A 15,349-nucleotide genomic window follows, 5' to 3' on the forward strand; every position below is an offset into this window, starting at 1 on the left:
TTTTCTTCTCAAAACTTTCCCAACAACTAGTACCTAGCAAGCATTCACTAAAACAAACTTTTACTAAATGCCGCTAGAATATACATAAAACCATTGCTGAATGCAGTTGTTAAAGTTTAAAATAACACGACAAAATTATATATAATTATTAATATATTAATTATTAATATATAATTATTCAATATATAATTATTAATATATATTTATGATAAGAAAATGCTAAGAATTGTGATACCTCGATTACAAGATGATCCCGTCCATCCTTTAACGCATTCGCATTCATCAGGTGCAACACATGTTCCATTATTTTTGCATTTCGGATCACAAACAGCTAAAAAATAGGTAACTTTAAATTAACAACAAACTCTAACTTTCACATCTTAACCTTAATTTTAATCCCAACTATATCATATAACCCAAACCTTAATTCAAATCTCAACCATTTCTTATAACCCGAACTTTAATTCTAATCCCAACCATATCTTAAATCTAAATCTTAATTCTATTTCCAAGGATATCTTACAACCCGAATCTTAATTCTAATCCCTACCATTTCTCACAGCCCGAACCTTAATTCTAATCCTAAGCATATCTAAGAACCCGAATCTTGATTCTTATCCAAAAGTAATCGCAAACATCTATTTTGTATTAACTTGATAAGCTGATTTTGAGGACAAAGTAGTCATTTAGCGATGCAACTTTCATCACTTTATGCAGCAATTGAAAAAATATTTGTTACACTATAGGAGATAACCAAAAAAGGTAAGTCAGGTAACTGAAGACTCAATCTCAAAAACTCGTACAACAATCATACAGCTACGAATATGTTCAGCAAACACGGGTACAAGCAATAAAAGTTTTATCTTTTTACCTTTGTCGCATTTTGTGCCAGTCCATCCAGGTTTACATTTGCACACGCTATCAACACATGTACCATGTTTACAAAAGAATCCACAATCTGCAACTATTTGAATGGTTATTATTAACATCGCATGAAATTCATTATGGCTATGGTTCAACTACCTTTGTATTTATGCAGTCACAAACTGTCTTTAGTGGTATGTGACAATAAGACACATGAACAACGACGAATGAATGGTCAAATATGGCAACTTACGTGATCGTTCATGGACTATCTTTCGCTTTATCCTTGCGTCCATTGCAGCAAAAGCGTCAACGTTGTCATCAGCTGTTTGAAACCTAAAAAAGTGTTTTGAAATTAGTTGGGTCAAAGAAATTGTGAGTTTTCCAGATCATCTAAATACCTAGTTTTTACATTGCGAACAAAAGTGAAAGAAAAACGCGATGTTCATATGCGGCAAATTTTTCTCAAACGCATTTTTCTGTATTGTTGAGAATTTTATAAAACTTTCAGTTAAAATGTCTATTGATTAAAAATGTCAATTCATTTTTGTATATTTTGTCTTTTTTCGCTACCAAATGTCTAAAGGAAGTTTAAAGAAAGTTTAAAAGAAAAACAACGAAGCGATAAAAATTTTCACCTTGCAGAAGCATTGGTTATTTGTCTGTCTTTCAACACGTCTAAAGGAATGACCAAGAGTAGCAGCCATAGGCTGAACTTTTGTTGAACCATCACTTTGATAAAGGCAGTCTCTTTTTTCTTTCAAATGATTCGCCTGTGTTATCGATGTTGATCAGACGAAATAGCAATATACTTGAATATTTTTCAGTTTGAATACAGCTCCTCTATATGTCTCAGAGAGGTTGTGCTGGATTATGACTTTGATGTGTTGGCAAGTCGAGTTTTAAATCAGACGTTGGGGTGTAAAATTGTTTCTTGACACGCTTCTCTGCCAAGGATACACGTAATTTTCAAAACACAATCACAAAATTTAATTAGTTAGCTGTAGTCATGGAGCATTTTGTCTGCTCTCAAAAATTTTCAATAGTCACTCAAAAATTAGCGTTAAATGATTTAAACAATCACACACATATAAAATAACTTTAAAGATTTAGGAGGACCATCCCACTAAGGAATTCAAATAGATCTTTGTATTAAAAACTACATTAGTGGGTAGAAATAGAGAAAGCCAACTGAAAAGAACCATGATTTCTTTTCATGTCCACATGTCCATACAATTACAGCAACAGCAAAATACTCCAGAAAGGTAGTTAGCTATATTAATATTTCGTGCGATTGAAAAATATTAAATTCATAAATATTCATAAATTATATACCTATTAGTAAATTATATTTTACGTCTAAATTATATTTTTTTTTGAGGAATTGTTTTGTCGAACCTAATGTTTTCCATTGAAATTCACATCAAAGAAGACGATTGTTCTCAATATGCAATCTGTTGACAGCAAAATGATATAATAACTAACAGAAACACCAGCTTTAAGAAAAATCAGTTTAAGTTCAGAGTTTTAACCAATTACATTATGACCCTTGCAAAACAAAATTTTCTACAATTTTTTTTAAAAAAATGCTCATCGGTCTCAAAAAATATCCAACATGGAAACCTGTTTAAAGACAGAGAACATCACGGCGAAAAAATAATTTAATTATTGCTTATTGCACGGCTAATTTATTGGATAATTTATTGCTACAAAATGCTTCATGTGCACATGCTTTTCACGTGCACACCAACATGCCAGGATAGTGGTAGCTACAGCTCTAAATATAAAATACTGCAATGTCACAAGCAAGTGTGTTAAAGTGAAACATTTACTCGTGGATAGACCAACTCTGAATTTCAGAAAATGTAAAACTAGCTTCATCATAAAAAAATCTTTCTTCAAAAAAGGTTCGATTCCGCAGCATGAGTTTTGCACCAATTTTCCTCTACTTTTAAGGTAAATCTTCAGTGGATTATCATTGAATGATATTTACCGATAAATGTACTTCAGCACACATGGAAACTGGTAATAGCGTTTATTTGCAGTTTAATTCAGATTTGTCTAAAATGTTCTAAAGTCTATTTTTTTTTATTTGCATGACGCCAAGTCGTTAGTAATAGAATCAAAATTTAGACCTTCCGCCACATTTGAAAAGCTTCTTTAATCGATCATGAGCAAGATTTCGGAGGACTATTGAGAGATTTGGGAGTAACAGTAGTGACGTCGACATTGTTCTTCACTATTCCTTTCTTAACGAACTAATTTCTGTCACAAATCCTCCACATACACTTTACCGTACATGTACATTCGTATAGTTTATCGAATGCGCCGATACACACATGGGTAAATACATTCTTCTTGTGAATTCAATAAATCCACGTTGTAAATTGTTGAAACATCGCGTAATTGCTTCCCGCTATATTCTACAACTTGAATAAGATAACGTCGGAATTCTCCAGGAGGGGGACGGCATCACCCTGGTTTCTTCTCCGTCTTTCTCATCATCCACCTCTCTATCTCTACATAAAATTGTAGCACCACTAGGCGATCACGTGCGCCATCAAGAAACAATTTCAATACCCGCATAAGTATCGTGTACTTTAGGAAATAACCGTAGGTGATCTCGAAGATCATCTAGTTTTGCACTGGCCTTTGCCCTAGTTCACTCCTACTTTGTTGTACGAGTCCCAACTAGAAAAATGCCCTCCCCAGCAGAAACTGATTTCCCTCACCCTTTGGTACGCAACAACAGTTAAATAAATTTCTTTCTCGTATGGTGGTGGAGTGCAATCATTTTCAAAGGATAATAAATTCGAAGCTTAGCTCATCTGAGTTTACGTTGTAAAAAAACGAAATTACGCTAGAGATGCTATACATGACGTCATCATGACGTAATACAGAGAATTCGAAGCAATCACTGTCATTTATCCTTTTAATGATATGTAATTTTTGAATTATGTATAAACTACATGATTTAACATCAAATAGATAATTTCTTTTTATCCTAACACAAGCTGTTCAATGTAAGTTACAATTATTTTATGCATATTATACATTACTTTTATCAAAAACATATGAAAAGATGTAAGATGTAACACATAGTGTCTGCAAGTAAAATTCACAGTTGATGCAGTTCAGTTCCTGCCAAAACTTCAAAGTTGCAACTTGTAATGACCATTTTTGGTTTATAGGTACATTCCATTTATTAAATAATCTGCATCATCAGTAAGAAATGCTTTTGTTCGTCGTCTTTTAGATGCTTTCAGGCGAAATATTACACCCATGAGCAGAAGTAAAGCCAAAACTAGTCCAACTGCTAAAGGAATTACAGCTTTGTTGTCTTGAACACTGATAAACTTTCGAACAACAAACTGATTGACTTGAGGTTTTGTAGAAACATAAGCTAGAATGAAAAAAAGAACGTAAAGACAAATATTTGTAAAAATGTACATAATAGATAGATAACAATAAAACATAAGAACTCAAGTAAAATCATCAAGTCACAACCATCCAACATTTTAAACATTTGTCAAAAATTTTACCTTGAGTAGTTGGTCTATTATCAGATTCAGTGGAGGTAAAAGTCCATTTTTCAGTCTTCTCATTCGTGTGTTCTTGATTGTTCAAATCAGCTTGAAAGTCAAACAGAATGTCAAAAAAACATTTAAAGTACAGAGTAATTATTGTAATTTTTTATCAATTTCAGCTAAAAACATAACTTTACCAGCAGTGGTTTGTGTGTGGATGGACCCAGTTGTTTTCACACCTTCGATGTCATGACTTTTCTTCATATCTGACATGTGACTTGCAGGTTTTTCAGGAAAATCGGGATTGTTATCCACAAATACGCGTCGAGGAAATTCCTCTTCTTCATCCATTTCTTCTTCCTTTGTTTCAGTTGTTTGTTCGCGCACGGAACTATCTTCATCTGAAGGTCTCTCATAACTTTCCTCATTGTTCTTGTTGTCATTTGTTGTACCAGAATCAAATGAACTATGGGTCGTTGATCTCTCATTTAAGCTTTGTTTATCAAATCCAAATTTTTGTCTAGTTTGCTTTTTCATAGGAATGTCATAGCTGATATCTTTATCGGTCGGCTTTTTGTATGTTGGTGTTTCAGTGAACGTTCTTTCAGCCCAAGTATGTTCAACAACAGAAGAATTTCTAGCAGTGACACTTTGAGAGTGTATTGTTGTAGCCACAGTCATACCTATACAAATGTCACAGATACTTTGATCACAAAAACTTATTCTCACAAAGTGCTTATTCAAGATGTAATGTGATAAACATTTTGAAACCACAAACAATATTTTTCAGTAGGCTGATAAAAAGTGATTTCATTGAATAAAATTCTCAAGAATGTAATTGAATAATACGTGACAGCAAAAATAGAAGGAAAAGCTGTTTAAATTTGCTGTTGAAAACTTCTAACCTACTATGTGGCTTGTTCTAATTGGCATAAAAAAGATCTTCATAAGACCAAAATTAATAGTGATACAGATTAAAATCGACATGTTTGATGTCCAGTATTCATTTTCTTGTTTACGTATGAACGAGTACGTTAAAATCAAATTTAATTATATTAAGGTCCCAAAATGAAGGGTTTATAGTTTAAAAATTATCAAAAATTTACCTTTATTTCTTGGATGGTAATCATGTGCTTTAAAAGAGGATTTTCTTTCGCCGTAATCTAACGCAACATAATTGTGATAGGTGGAATGTTGGTAGAAACTACAAACAGAAGGTGTCTTGCAATCGAACAAGAAACAGGTAATTTTCACAATTTTATTTTGTAATTCATATTTCAACATGACTAAATTGCAGTCGGTGTTTTTGCAACATTCTTTGTGACAACCAGCGGACGAATGCGTCACTTTTCTACCCAATAGAACAGCGCCATTGTGTAAAGATTGGCTCGATTTTATAATAGTAGACTTCTTTATCGTGAATTTAGGACAACGACCAAAAGAACGATGTGAATTTTGACAAGTGACAATTGGTGATAGAGCCACAAAAAAATATAAAAATACAAACGATTTCATTGCTGGAACTTCTACCAAAGAAAACCCTTTTTCATCAGAATTTAATGCTTCGTTCACATAGCAAAGAATTTCCGAAATCGATGTACGTCCACGTATAATTTACAAAGTAAATTATTCAGTTTCGAAAACATTTGCATGACAGATGACACCTGACCTGATCAATGAAGATTGAAGATTACAAATTCATCTTTAAACATTCCGGAAAAATACGGCTACGACCGTTCTAATCCGATTACGCATCGATAATCACACGAAGTTAATGATTGTTCGAATGATACCATCATAACAATGTGAAAACAAAATTGTCATTACAATCGATATTTCATTGGCAATGATTAGATTTTTCAATCATATCAAGTAGTTGGAATTGCTTTTGCACCAGAAAAGGTAATAGATGTGAAATTAAACCGACGAAAATATTCAAAGGTTCAATGGTTTTTCCCTACAGATATTTTGACACCCAAATTGGGTGTATACTTTCATTAAGAAGACAGAAAAACATTCAAAAGCATGATCTCAAAAACTAAAACAATTCCCATTATACTTCGTTAAACGTTGAAATTAAAATACAATGAACACAGTTCATTTTCTTTCTAGGACAGATGATGGCTTATGTTAAAGTTGTAGGTGGTTTAGCAATTTTAGGAGGTGGATGTTTAGCGTTTGCTGCTGCACAAAGTCGTCATGTAGGTTTTTAATCAATGTAACTTGAAATGCAGTATGACTTGAGAAGGCAATGTTTGCTAACAATTTACGATGTTATTGAAACACAGCTTGCTTTCCATGCAAAGCAGTATCAAATTCTCAGAATAATATTTAGAGCATCACAGTGGAATACAATGATCTCGACAAGGCAGTAGAATTGGCAGAGAAATTGACACCATTACCATCAAGGTAAAGCAAAATTTTCCACAATTTCATGGATTTGTGATGAGATGAGTGCTGATGAAGAGATCAATGTATGCAGGATAATTACTCAAGATAATAAAGCTCTTAAATTAGTTGTGTATCGCATTACAGAACAGTTCAACTTCAAAGACTTAAAGATACTACTGAGTTTGACTTGTTAGTTATTGGTGGAGGTGCAACAGGCTGTGGAGTGGCTTTGGATGCTGTTACTAGAGGTATGGATAAAATTTACTTTTTGTGTCTCGATCTAAATAGTATGCAATACAATAGTGTGCTAGATAATGCACAACTTACATTTGCTAGGTTTGAAAACAGCATTAGTTGAAAAGGATGATTTTGCTGCAGCTACCAGTAGCAGAAGTACAAAACTTATTCATGGTGGTGTAAGATATCTACAAAAAGCTATATTCAACTTAAGTTATGAACAGGTTGATGAACATATATGTGTACACAAAATAAAATGATGTTACAAATTTTCGTGGTACACATTTTGTCTTATATTTAATTATAGTTCAAACTTGTTACTGAAGCTTTACATGAACGTGCAAATATGTTGTCAAGTGCTCCTCATCTGGCTCAACCTTTGCCAATCATCCTGCCCATCTACAGGTATTGTGAAGAAATGTGGAGAAATCTCATCATTCATGAGAAGTTTTTGTAGCACTGGTAGAATAATGTAGCTTGTAATGCACTCCTTATACAATTTGCATCATGCTTTGATTAAAAAGTAAAGATGAGCCAACAAATTCTTCATTATTGTCCTTTATTTGTTGCTAGCTGGTGGAAAGTGCCCTATTTCTGGGCAGGATTAAAAATGTATGATGTGATCGCTGGAAAACAATTATTGCATGGAAGTTATTATGTGAGCGAAAAAAAAGCATTGGAATTGTTTCCTACACTGAAAAGAAAAAATTTGTGGGGAGGCATTATTTATTATGATGGTAAGGTTACATAGTTAGCGTACTTATATCTAGACATTGGGATGATTGGTAAAGTACAGGCAATTTTCTGCAAAGCTGCAGTAGGTAGAGTGCTTGGCCTTAACATACTGTAGGTTTATGCATCCAAATTAGACAAATATGAATGAGGGAATGAGCATTAATGCCTGATGATATACTAGACTGACATACAAGATGACACAACTTTTAACCAAATGTTGCTTTCAATGTTAAGGTCAACAAGATGATGCAAGAATGAATATTGCCATTGCGTTAACAGCAGCCAGACGTGGTGCTGTAATAACTAACCACACTGAAGTAGTTCAACTACTGAAAAAGAAAATAATGCAAGGTTTGGGTGCTATCAGTAGCATTAAACCAAGAGGAAGCTACGTTTTTAGGAAGTAGTAGGAAAGATGAATCATAGAAAAACGTAGCTCTTTTCTCGATCACTCAGAGATGAAATTCATAAACCCAGCTAAAAATGTCGCTTGCCTAAGTTAATGACCAAAAAGTTATGCATTAAACTGTAAGGTAAGTCAAATTCATCATTGCCATAGATGATAAGGAGAAAGATCTCGTTTGTGGAGCGCGTGTTCGAGATATTCTCACAGGAGAAGAATATGACGTACACGCCAAATGTGTTGTAAATGCAACTGGACCGTATACGGACGACATCAGAAAAATGGACGATCCAACCACTCGTAACATATGTCAACCGAGCGCAGGAATACACATTGTATTACCTGAATACTACTGGTAAAAATATGTGATTTTATGCCAGAGTTTGACATTTACTTACAATAAAAACTTTGTTCCATAACTTAGTCCAAGGAACATGGGTTTTCTCAATCCAGAAACAAGCGATGGAAGAGTGGTGTTTTTATTACCCTGGGAAGGTTAGTATAAATATCGTGACAGTGGTAGTACCTCGTACCTTTATCACCATGGGAAGGTTAGTATAAATATCGTGACAGTGGTAGTACCTCGTACCTTTTTCACCATGGGAAGGTTAGTAAACGCCATTACAGATGTGGAGGGTCATCATCTCCACGACTTAGCATTTGTCGATCGTTTCTACTTCTCATCAAAAATTTACACTCACCCCAAACAAGAAGTCATATGAAAAAAATACATGCATCCTAAGAGATATCGATCTTGAATTCATGACGATAAATGGAAAGAAAATTAAGAAATATCTACTTCCATAATACACTAGCCTGAAGAATGTATGGCAAAATTCAAACATAGACTACAATCGCTCCACTACGGTCTATTTTAGGAAAAACAATTGCTGGTACAACTGATATCCCAAGTAAAGTAACATTTACACCAAAACCGACCCAAGAAGAAGTAGAATTTGTTTTGGGAGAAATCAAAACTTATATGTCTGATGACATTGAAGGTACGTGTTGGAAAACACATCTTATAACATTAAGGCAACATTTCAAAGTCTTCTGAGGTTAACTGTAGGGTGTACTGTACATAAAAATTGTAGTTTTGGTAAGGGATCACCACTGATAATGAAAGATACTAGACTGGAGTATACAAGGACTCAGCTTCAACAACAGATTATTCTTAAAGAGGACATTAAACTGGGGTATACAAGGATTCGAAGTTCAACATTAGATGATCCAAAATGAGAGCATTAGACTAGATTATAAGTTAAGATGCTAAATGAACGAGAAGCCACGTATGTTCAACTTCAGTTTTGATATAAATATAATTACGTTCGTCTTGAACTTAACACGCTAACGAGCTTAGAATATGATTTGAATATAGTTCGTGAAAGAGATGTTTTGGCAGCTTGGAGCGGCATTAGACCGTTAGTCCGTGATCCAAAATCAAAGAATACGGAGTCATTAGCGAGAAATCATATAGTCGACGTAAGTAAAGGAAACTTAGTCACGATTGCCGGAGGAAAATGGACGACCTACAGATCAATGGCTTCTGATACTGTCGATGAAGCAGTAAAGAGTTGTCACCTGCAGCCTGAGTCAACAAAATGTCAGACTGATGGCTTGATTCTGGAGGGCGGAGTGGGTTATTCACCAAATTTTTACATAAAACTGGTTCAGGATTACAAATTAGATATTGAGGTTGCAAAACACCTCAGTCATTCCTATGGCACTAAAGCCATTCAGGTTTGTAAAGAGATCAAAGGTCCTGCCAAGAAGTTAGCGAAAGAGTTCCCTTACATCGAAGCCGAAGTCAAATTTGCTATAAAGGAGTACGCATGCACCGTCTTGGACGTTCTGGCACGACGCACGCGTCTGGCCTTCCTAGACGTGGAAGTAACCAAAGATGTCATACCGCGTGTGGTGGATGTCATGGCAAGCGAATTGAAATGGAGTAGTTGTAGGAGAAAGGTAGAAATGATTGTGATACAGTTTGAGATGCGAGTAATTATCAACATGCACCCATTTGTTTGTCATTTTTTGTTCACAGGAGGAAACAAAAAAAGCGATGGAATTTTTGGAACAAATGGGACTTCTTATTAAATAGCGACCAAGAAAAAGGCCACAGCTTCAATTCTATATTCGCACGATTATGTTATTGTAGAATAACTGGATTGTATTGACAAACGACGGTAATTATTACAGCAGTAAAAGCGATGCACCGAAAATCGTCTTTGATTTGAAAAAACTGAAATAAATATATTGGCATTCTTCTTCTTTGTGCAAAAATCGAACCCAGTGTAAGCGTCCGCCATATTTTGTTTTCCTTAATTACGAAGCATGATGATTGATGAAATTCTACTTCTAGTGGCTAATTTCTACTTGTGCCGTGTGCAACTGGTGATACCGATGTGTTGTCATAAATGACAAAATAATCGAAATCATTTATTAATCGTGCTGAAATGACGAAGAATCATTTCCTTGAAATGCTGAGCAATCTAATGAGAAAAACTTTACACGAAATAAATTAGATTGCTGCTCACATTTCTCTTTAACAACACAGAACACGATAGGACTATCGTAGCTCTTCTGTTGCTTTCTGAAATGATTGATGTTTTGTCTTATTGAGACAACATGACAAGATAAGAAAGAGGAAGAATGTCGTCCTCGTGCCTTAGTAATTACCATTTATTTTAAAACAGAACCTGTTTAATGATTTTTGCCGGGCATTTGTTGTGGAAACAGTTCACGTATTGATAATTCACCGTACCTTACGGGAAGTTTATAGAAGGCAATACCTTTCCGACACAATCTCCAAAACCAATGACGTAGCCATCTCCTTGTGCATGCGCTTTCATTATTACCTCATCACCATCTTTAAGAAACTTCCGTTCGATCCCAGGTTCAAGTTGGATAGGTTTTGAGCCCCGCCACGATAACTCCAACATTGAACCATAAGAATCAGGTGTCTATAATGGCGAAGATATAAAGCGTGTAAGACAAGGATGAGCTCCTTAACAAGATTGAATACCATAAAATTTGTTTTTATCAATGGGTAAATGTAAGATGCCACACCTGATTACACCATCAGTGTTGCTGCCCTCACTCTGAAAGCTTTTCAGTCGTAAAACATAAGTTTTTAATGATACAGATTCTACAGAAACCATGTACAGTACACAATATCACGAACTACTTCAATTCCATAGACCCTCTTAAATAAATCCTCCAAAAATTAAATTCTACCACTCATCTAATCATTTCCATGCATTGAATTACAGAAACGTTAACAATCAACTTTTGCTGTTGACCGAACAATTTTACAGTTTATAGCTACTTACAGGTCCACTGATTGTACCAGACGCCATGAGATCTCCAGGCCGAGCATTGCAACCAGTAACAGTATGATGAGCAAGTTGTTGTTTAGCAGTCCAATATAAGTATTTCATATTTGACTTGGAAATTACCACTTCTTTCTTCATTTCTTCACCTACGTACAATACACATGACATTCATTTTGTTCATACTTACTGAAAACACTGAATAACTTCACAAATTACATCAAACAACTATATTTGACTGTAGATAAAGTACGTAACGTTGACTAACTTAATACCTTTGATGGCGACCTCCACATTTACGTTGAGCGAGTATGGATCAGAATGTCTCAGATATGGTAATGGTTGCGGATCCTATCAAATTATAACAACGACAAATAATTAAAAAATGGAAAAATTGACAGCTGGATGACACATCGTGTTTTTGCCATCCTACTAAAATGAATTACGTGTTTGGAGAATGTAGAATCTTTGAAAGTTGAGTGATTTAAGCAAGCGTTATACTCATCTCAATGGTAATCGGAGAAATAAGTTATTCGTGGGTTGTGCAATCGTACAAATTCTATGTTTTTTTTCTCTACGTACATCTCAGAAATCTGCTAATTTAAGGCAAAGCATGGGTAATATTTAAAGTATATCTAAAATGCCATTTCATGTCAGCATCACAGAATCATTTGAAAACTAGTTTATATTTTAAGAAAAAAGAGATGCAGGATGGAAATTATGGACTGTAAATTCACAAATGAATCGACTGTCCACCAAACTTTTCAACACAATCATGTTGTATTAAGATAACAACTCACCTGGACAGGATTTGAAACGAGAAAAGGTCTTAAAGCCTCCATCGTAACAATCCAAGGTGATATCGTTGTACAGAAATTTTTTGCCAAAAATGGCCCAAGAGGAACGTACTCCCATTTTTGAATATCCCTAGCTACAAAAGTAGTTTAGACGGTGTTCTGTTAACTAATTTTAATGTCAGTATGAAAAAAATTTTGTTGCATTGATTTGATCATCGTTAAACATGGTGGATTATGCACAAGGCGCACTCGTTAACAGATCATACTTTAAATTCAAAAATTAAAAACAAAAAATACTACCACGAAGTTGAAGATTCACGACAAACTTTCAAAATTTCAACGTAAATTTGCCATTTGATGGTCAAATAAAAACTTACCACTCCAATCATTCATAATAACCATTCCAAAAATGTGTTCATGTGCCTAAAAAATGAAAAACAAAATACCTAATCTTATACAATATAAATAAAACCAAATTAAATACACTGTCTTGCAATGCCTTCTCAATGCTCTTAAAAAATGAACAATACAAAACAAGTAATGAAGACAAGTCATCAGCTCAGATATATCTTGAAGTGTATAGAACAAGAGCTTTTCAAGGTATATCTGAGCTCATTTGCATCAGTGCAAGCTCCCCAAAACTGTTTGGATTTGACTTTTGTATATATTTTATTTGACGGAAAAGCCTTTAGTTCAACATGAATGACTTTTTGTCATCAGTCATTTTTTGCCCAGATCATACAGGCCTGACTATGTACGCAAGTTTTATTATAGTTGGACAGGTTTCAAACCACTCACACCTAACATAATGTGCATGTCTGCTTATGTCTAGCCAGCAAGACAAACATGGTAACATCACAGGGTCATGGGTCACATCAATGCCAGTAATCATGTGCAAATGTTTCATGTAAGGAGAAAGGAAGACCTACCTTGGCAACAGGTATGGGTTCTCCTTGGGCATTACCAGGACCAACAAAGAAAGCCTGAATTTACATGTTCAGTTAAAAGCCATTTGTTAACACTGCTCATTCTTATCAATAATAATTAGAAAATTGATATATTAATACCATTTCCAACTCAAAATCCAACAGTTTGCAAGGTCCAAAAGTTGGTGGTTTGTCTGAAATGAAAAGGCAAATAATGTATCAAACTTACAAAAGAATAACAGTGCAATAAAACAAAAACATAATGTATCACAATTCCATCTAACCATCCACCATTCTAGTCTGACCAACTGGCCTCCTAACTGGAGTCCCAGACACAACAACTGAAGAAGCACGACCATGATAACCAACTGGCAAATGAAGCCTGTTTTAAAGATACGCACCATAACAGATAAGTTACATAAACATTTTTGGGTTGCTTGATATAACATGGTCTGAGATAACCAGTTTAAAAAATTATGCAAAGAAACTTGCCAATTTGGAAGAAGTGCATTTTCTTTGCCTCTAAACATTGTTCCTACATTTGTTGCATGCTCTCGTGATGAATAGAAATCAGTATAATCACCTATGTAGGAAAAGTAATTGTTCAATCAAATATTATCTTTGTTAATAACAACTCTTTTAAAATAAATGGTTTGAACCTGAGAGTATCGTTACATGTTTGTGGATGTAGATCATCCAGGTAAGTAGAGTCCTGAGAATGACTGTTGGTGATGATGTCAACATCAACACCAGTCCTTTTCAGGACTCTACAAACCTGAACAATCTATATCCACAAACATGTAACAATTATTTTAATAACAATTGCCAATTGGTCATATATTACTTATCATTAATAAATCCATTTTAATTACCAATAGCAGCAGGAAGATGCATGGTTACTTCTTTCTGTGGTATGAGACATTTTTTCTGAAGATCAGCATTATCGCGTAAAACACTTTGCTCTTTTGATAAAATTGATTGAATAGTTTGACGAGTTTCAAGCCATGCTTCATGTCCAAGGCTCATGAATTTGTTCAATGTTTCCTTAAAGGAATTAATAAATATTTCTGCGAGTTTATTCTGATTGGAGTAGTTAGCTAACAATTGATTGTCAGGGGTTTGCAGATTGATGTATTTATTATATACGTAGCAGTTAAACAATGTAAAGCACAAATAAATACCTCTTCAAATACATGTTGCTTAAGCTTCATGATTGGTCCATTAAATAGATGTTTGATGGCTTGCAAATCCAGGACAAATTCTCCAATTGCAACCCCAATACGACATTTTGCCTTGACAATTCATAGAAACAATCAAAAATATCTTCTCAGAATTCCCATAGACTTTAAGTCTGACCAAGGTTTCATAATTTTTACTTTATCTGTATGTATTTTTTTTTAAAGTTATCAAATACATACAATCTGGAATTAAAATAATTTATTACACATTTGCAAGAAATATAAAACACCTTCCATCCTCTGACCCACCCATAAGTTAATTAATGAAATTTAATCTATAACTCACATCTATTTTTGTTGAAAATATTCCATATGGAAGATTTTGAATTGGGAAATGACAATCAGGAAGAACTGGCACGAAAGACATTTATTTTATTGAAATAACTAAAACAGCAGATGAACCGATGTTTCGAACCTTTCTCACTTCACACCACTTCACAACACGTGTAGAACGCGCGGCGCGACTGCCACGACTCACGGACAGACTATACTTGATGTAGGATAATGACGAAATTAAACTTACACAGCTAGCCCAAATGAACTATTTTTGCCAATCATACACTATATGAACCAGCAAGGCTTTTGAAATTAATATCAATCATTGAAATAAATTTCATAAAAGATTCTGTCTCTTGAAAAAATAAATTACTTTCCAAAACAAAATGGCATGTGGTTACCCTAGTGGATACCACAAAATAATTTCTTTCGAATGTAGAGCCTTCTTTCTTACCATATTACTACAATGATGCTGCAGTGGAAAGTAAAGAGAGGGTGTCTCTTGGAGTTGGAGAGGAACATGTTCAGAAAACCGTGAGAAAGGTTCCTTAAAAAACAAATAAGTAGTAAATCTCAATTCTCTCTTTCAACTTCTGGACAAAATACTTGCTTTTTACACTAAC

General features: G+C 34.4%; 3 protein-coding genes across 4 annotated transcripts; 1 reads left to right on the top strand and 2 right to left on the bottom strand.

Annotated features, from left to right (window-relative positions):
* Positions 1-3,778: 3,778 nt before the first annotated feature.
* Positions 3,779-6,050, bottom strand: LOC124453164. Of its 2 annotated transcripts, none has more exons than XM_047003918.1 (4): positions 5,498-6,050; positions 4,589-5,074; positions 4,407-4,493; positions 3,779-4,267 (listed from the first exon to the last, which is right to left on the bottom strand). In XM_047003918.1, exons 1-4 carry the CDS (start codon positions 5,904-5,906, stop codon positions 4,050-4,052), a joined length of 1,200 nt encoding a protein of 399 aa, XP_046859874.1. In that variant the 5' UTR covers positions 5,907-6,050; the 3' UTR covers positions 3,779-4,049. The 2 variants fall into 2 exon arrangements, with proteins under 2 accessions (XP_046859874.1, XP_046859873.1); XM_047003917.1 differs by having other exon boundaries at positions 4,407-4,496; positions 5,498-6,048.
* Positions 6,051-6,149: 99 nt separating this feature from the next.
* LOC124453159 (glycerol-3-phosphate dehydrogenase, mitochondrial-like) lies at positions 6,150-10,440 on the top strand. The gene is made up of 13 exons (XM_047003912.1): positions 6,150-6,293; positions 6,504-6,592; positions 6,727-6,800; positions 6,927-7,030; positions 7,119-7,243; positions 7,327-7,424; positions 7,593-7,756; positions 7,989-8,105; positions 8,314-8,512; positions 8,582-8,652; positions 9,036-9,158; positions 9,536-10,122; positions 10,202-10,440. Exons 2-13 carry the CDS (start codon positions 6,509-6,511, stop codon positions 10,256-10,258), a joined length of 1,803 nt encoding a protein of 600 aa, XP_046859868.1. The 5' UTR covers positions 6,150-6,293; positions 6,504-6,508; the 3' UTR covers positions 10,259-10,440.
* Positions 10,441-10,821: 381 nt separating this feature from the next.
* On the bottom strand, positions 10,822-15,074 carry LOC124453163 (fumarylacetoacetase-like). The gene is made up of 12 exons (XM_047003915.1): positions 14,737-15,074; positions 14,394-14,504; positions 14,085-14,256; positions 13,705-13,795; positions 13,497-13,594; positions 13,354-13,406; positions 13,216-13,269; positions 12,664-12,709; positions 12,290-12,420; positions 11,765-11,840; positions 11,490-11,638; positions 10,822-11,120 (listed from the first exon to the last, which is right to left on the bottom strand). Exons 1-12 carry the CDS (start codon positions 14,815-14,817, stop codon positions 10,923-10,925), a joined length of 1,260 nt encoding a protein of 419 aa, XP_046859871.1. The 5' UTR covers positions 14,818-15,074; the 3' UTR covers positions 10,822-10,922.
* Positions 15,075-15,349: the final 275 nt, after the last annotated feature.

The sequence above is a fragment of the Xenia sp. Carnegie-2017 genome, unplaced genomic scaffold (genome assembly GCF_021976095.1).
Source record: "Xenia sp. Carnegie-2017 unplaced genomic scaffold, XeniaSp_v1 HiC_scaffold_25, whole genome shotgun sequence".
Lineage (NCBI taxonomy): Eukaryota > Metazoa > Cnidaria > Anthozoa > Malacalcyonacea > Xeniidae > Xenia > Xenia sp. Carnegie-2017.

Coding starts and splice junctions, on each gene's coding strand:
- LOC124453159 (XM_047003912.1), top strand. CDS start 6,509: ATGATGGCTTATGTTAAAGTTGTAGGTGGTTTAGCAATTTTAGGAGGT. Junction 6,801..6,926: donor TTGACACCATTACCATCAAG/GTAAAGCAAAAT, acceptor ATCGCATTACAG/AACAGTTCAACTTCAAAGAC. Junction 7,425..7,592: donor ATCATCCTGCCCATCTACAG/GTATTGTGAAGA, acceptor ATTTGTTGCTAG/CTGGTGGAAAGTGCCCTATT.
- LOC124453164 (XM_047003917.1), bottom strand. CDS start 5,906: ATGAAATCGTTTGTATTTTTATATTTTTTTGTGGCTCTATCACCAATT. Junction 4,497..4,588: donor CCACACACAAACCACTGCTG/GTAAAGTTATGT, acceptor TTGACTTTCAAG/CTGATTTGAACAATCAAGAA. Junction 4,268..4,406: donor TAATAGACCAACTACTCAAG/GTAAAATTTTTG, acceptor TTTTCATTCTAG/CTTATGTTTCTACAAAACCT.
- LOC124453163 (XM_047003915.1), bottom strand. CDS start 14,817: ATGTCTTTCGTGCCAGTTCTTCCTGATTGTCATTTCCCAATTCAAAAT. Junction 13,796..14,084: donor GCATCTTCCTGCTGCTATTG/GTAATTAAAATG, acceptor TTTCCTACATAG/GTGATTATACTGATTTCTAT. Junction 11,841..12,289: donor TCGTTTCAAATCCTGTCCAG/GTGAGTTGTTAT, acceptor ATAATTTGATAG/GATCCGCAACCATTACCATA.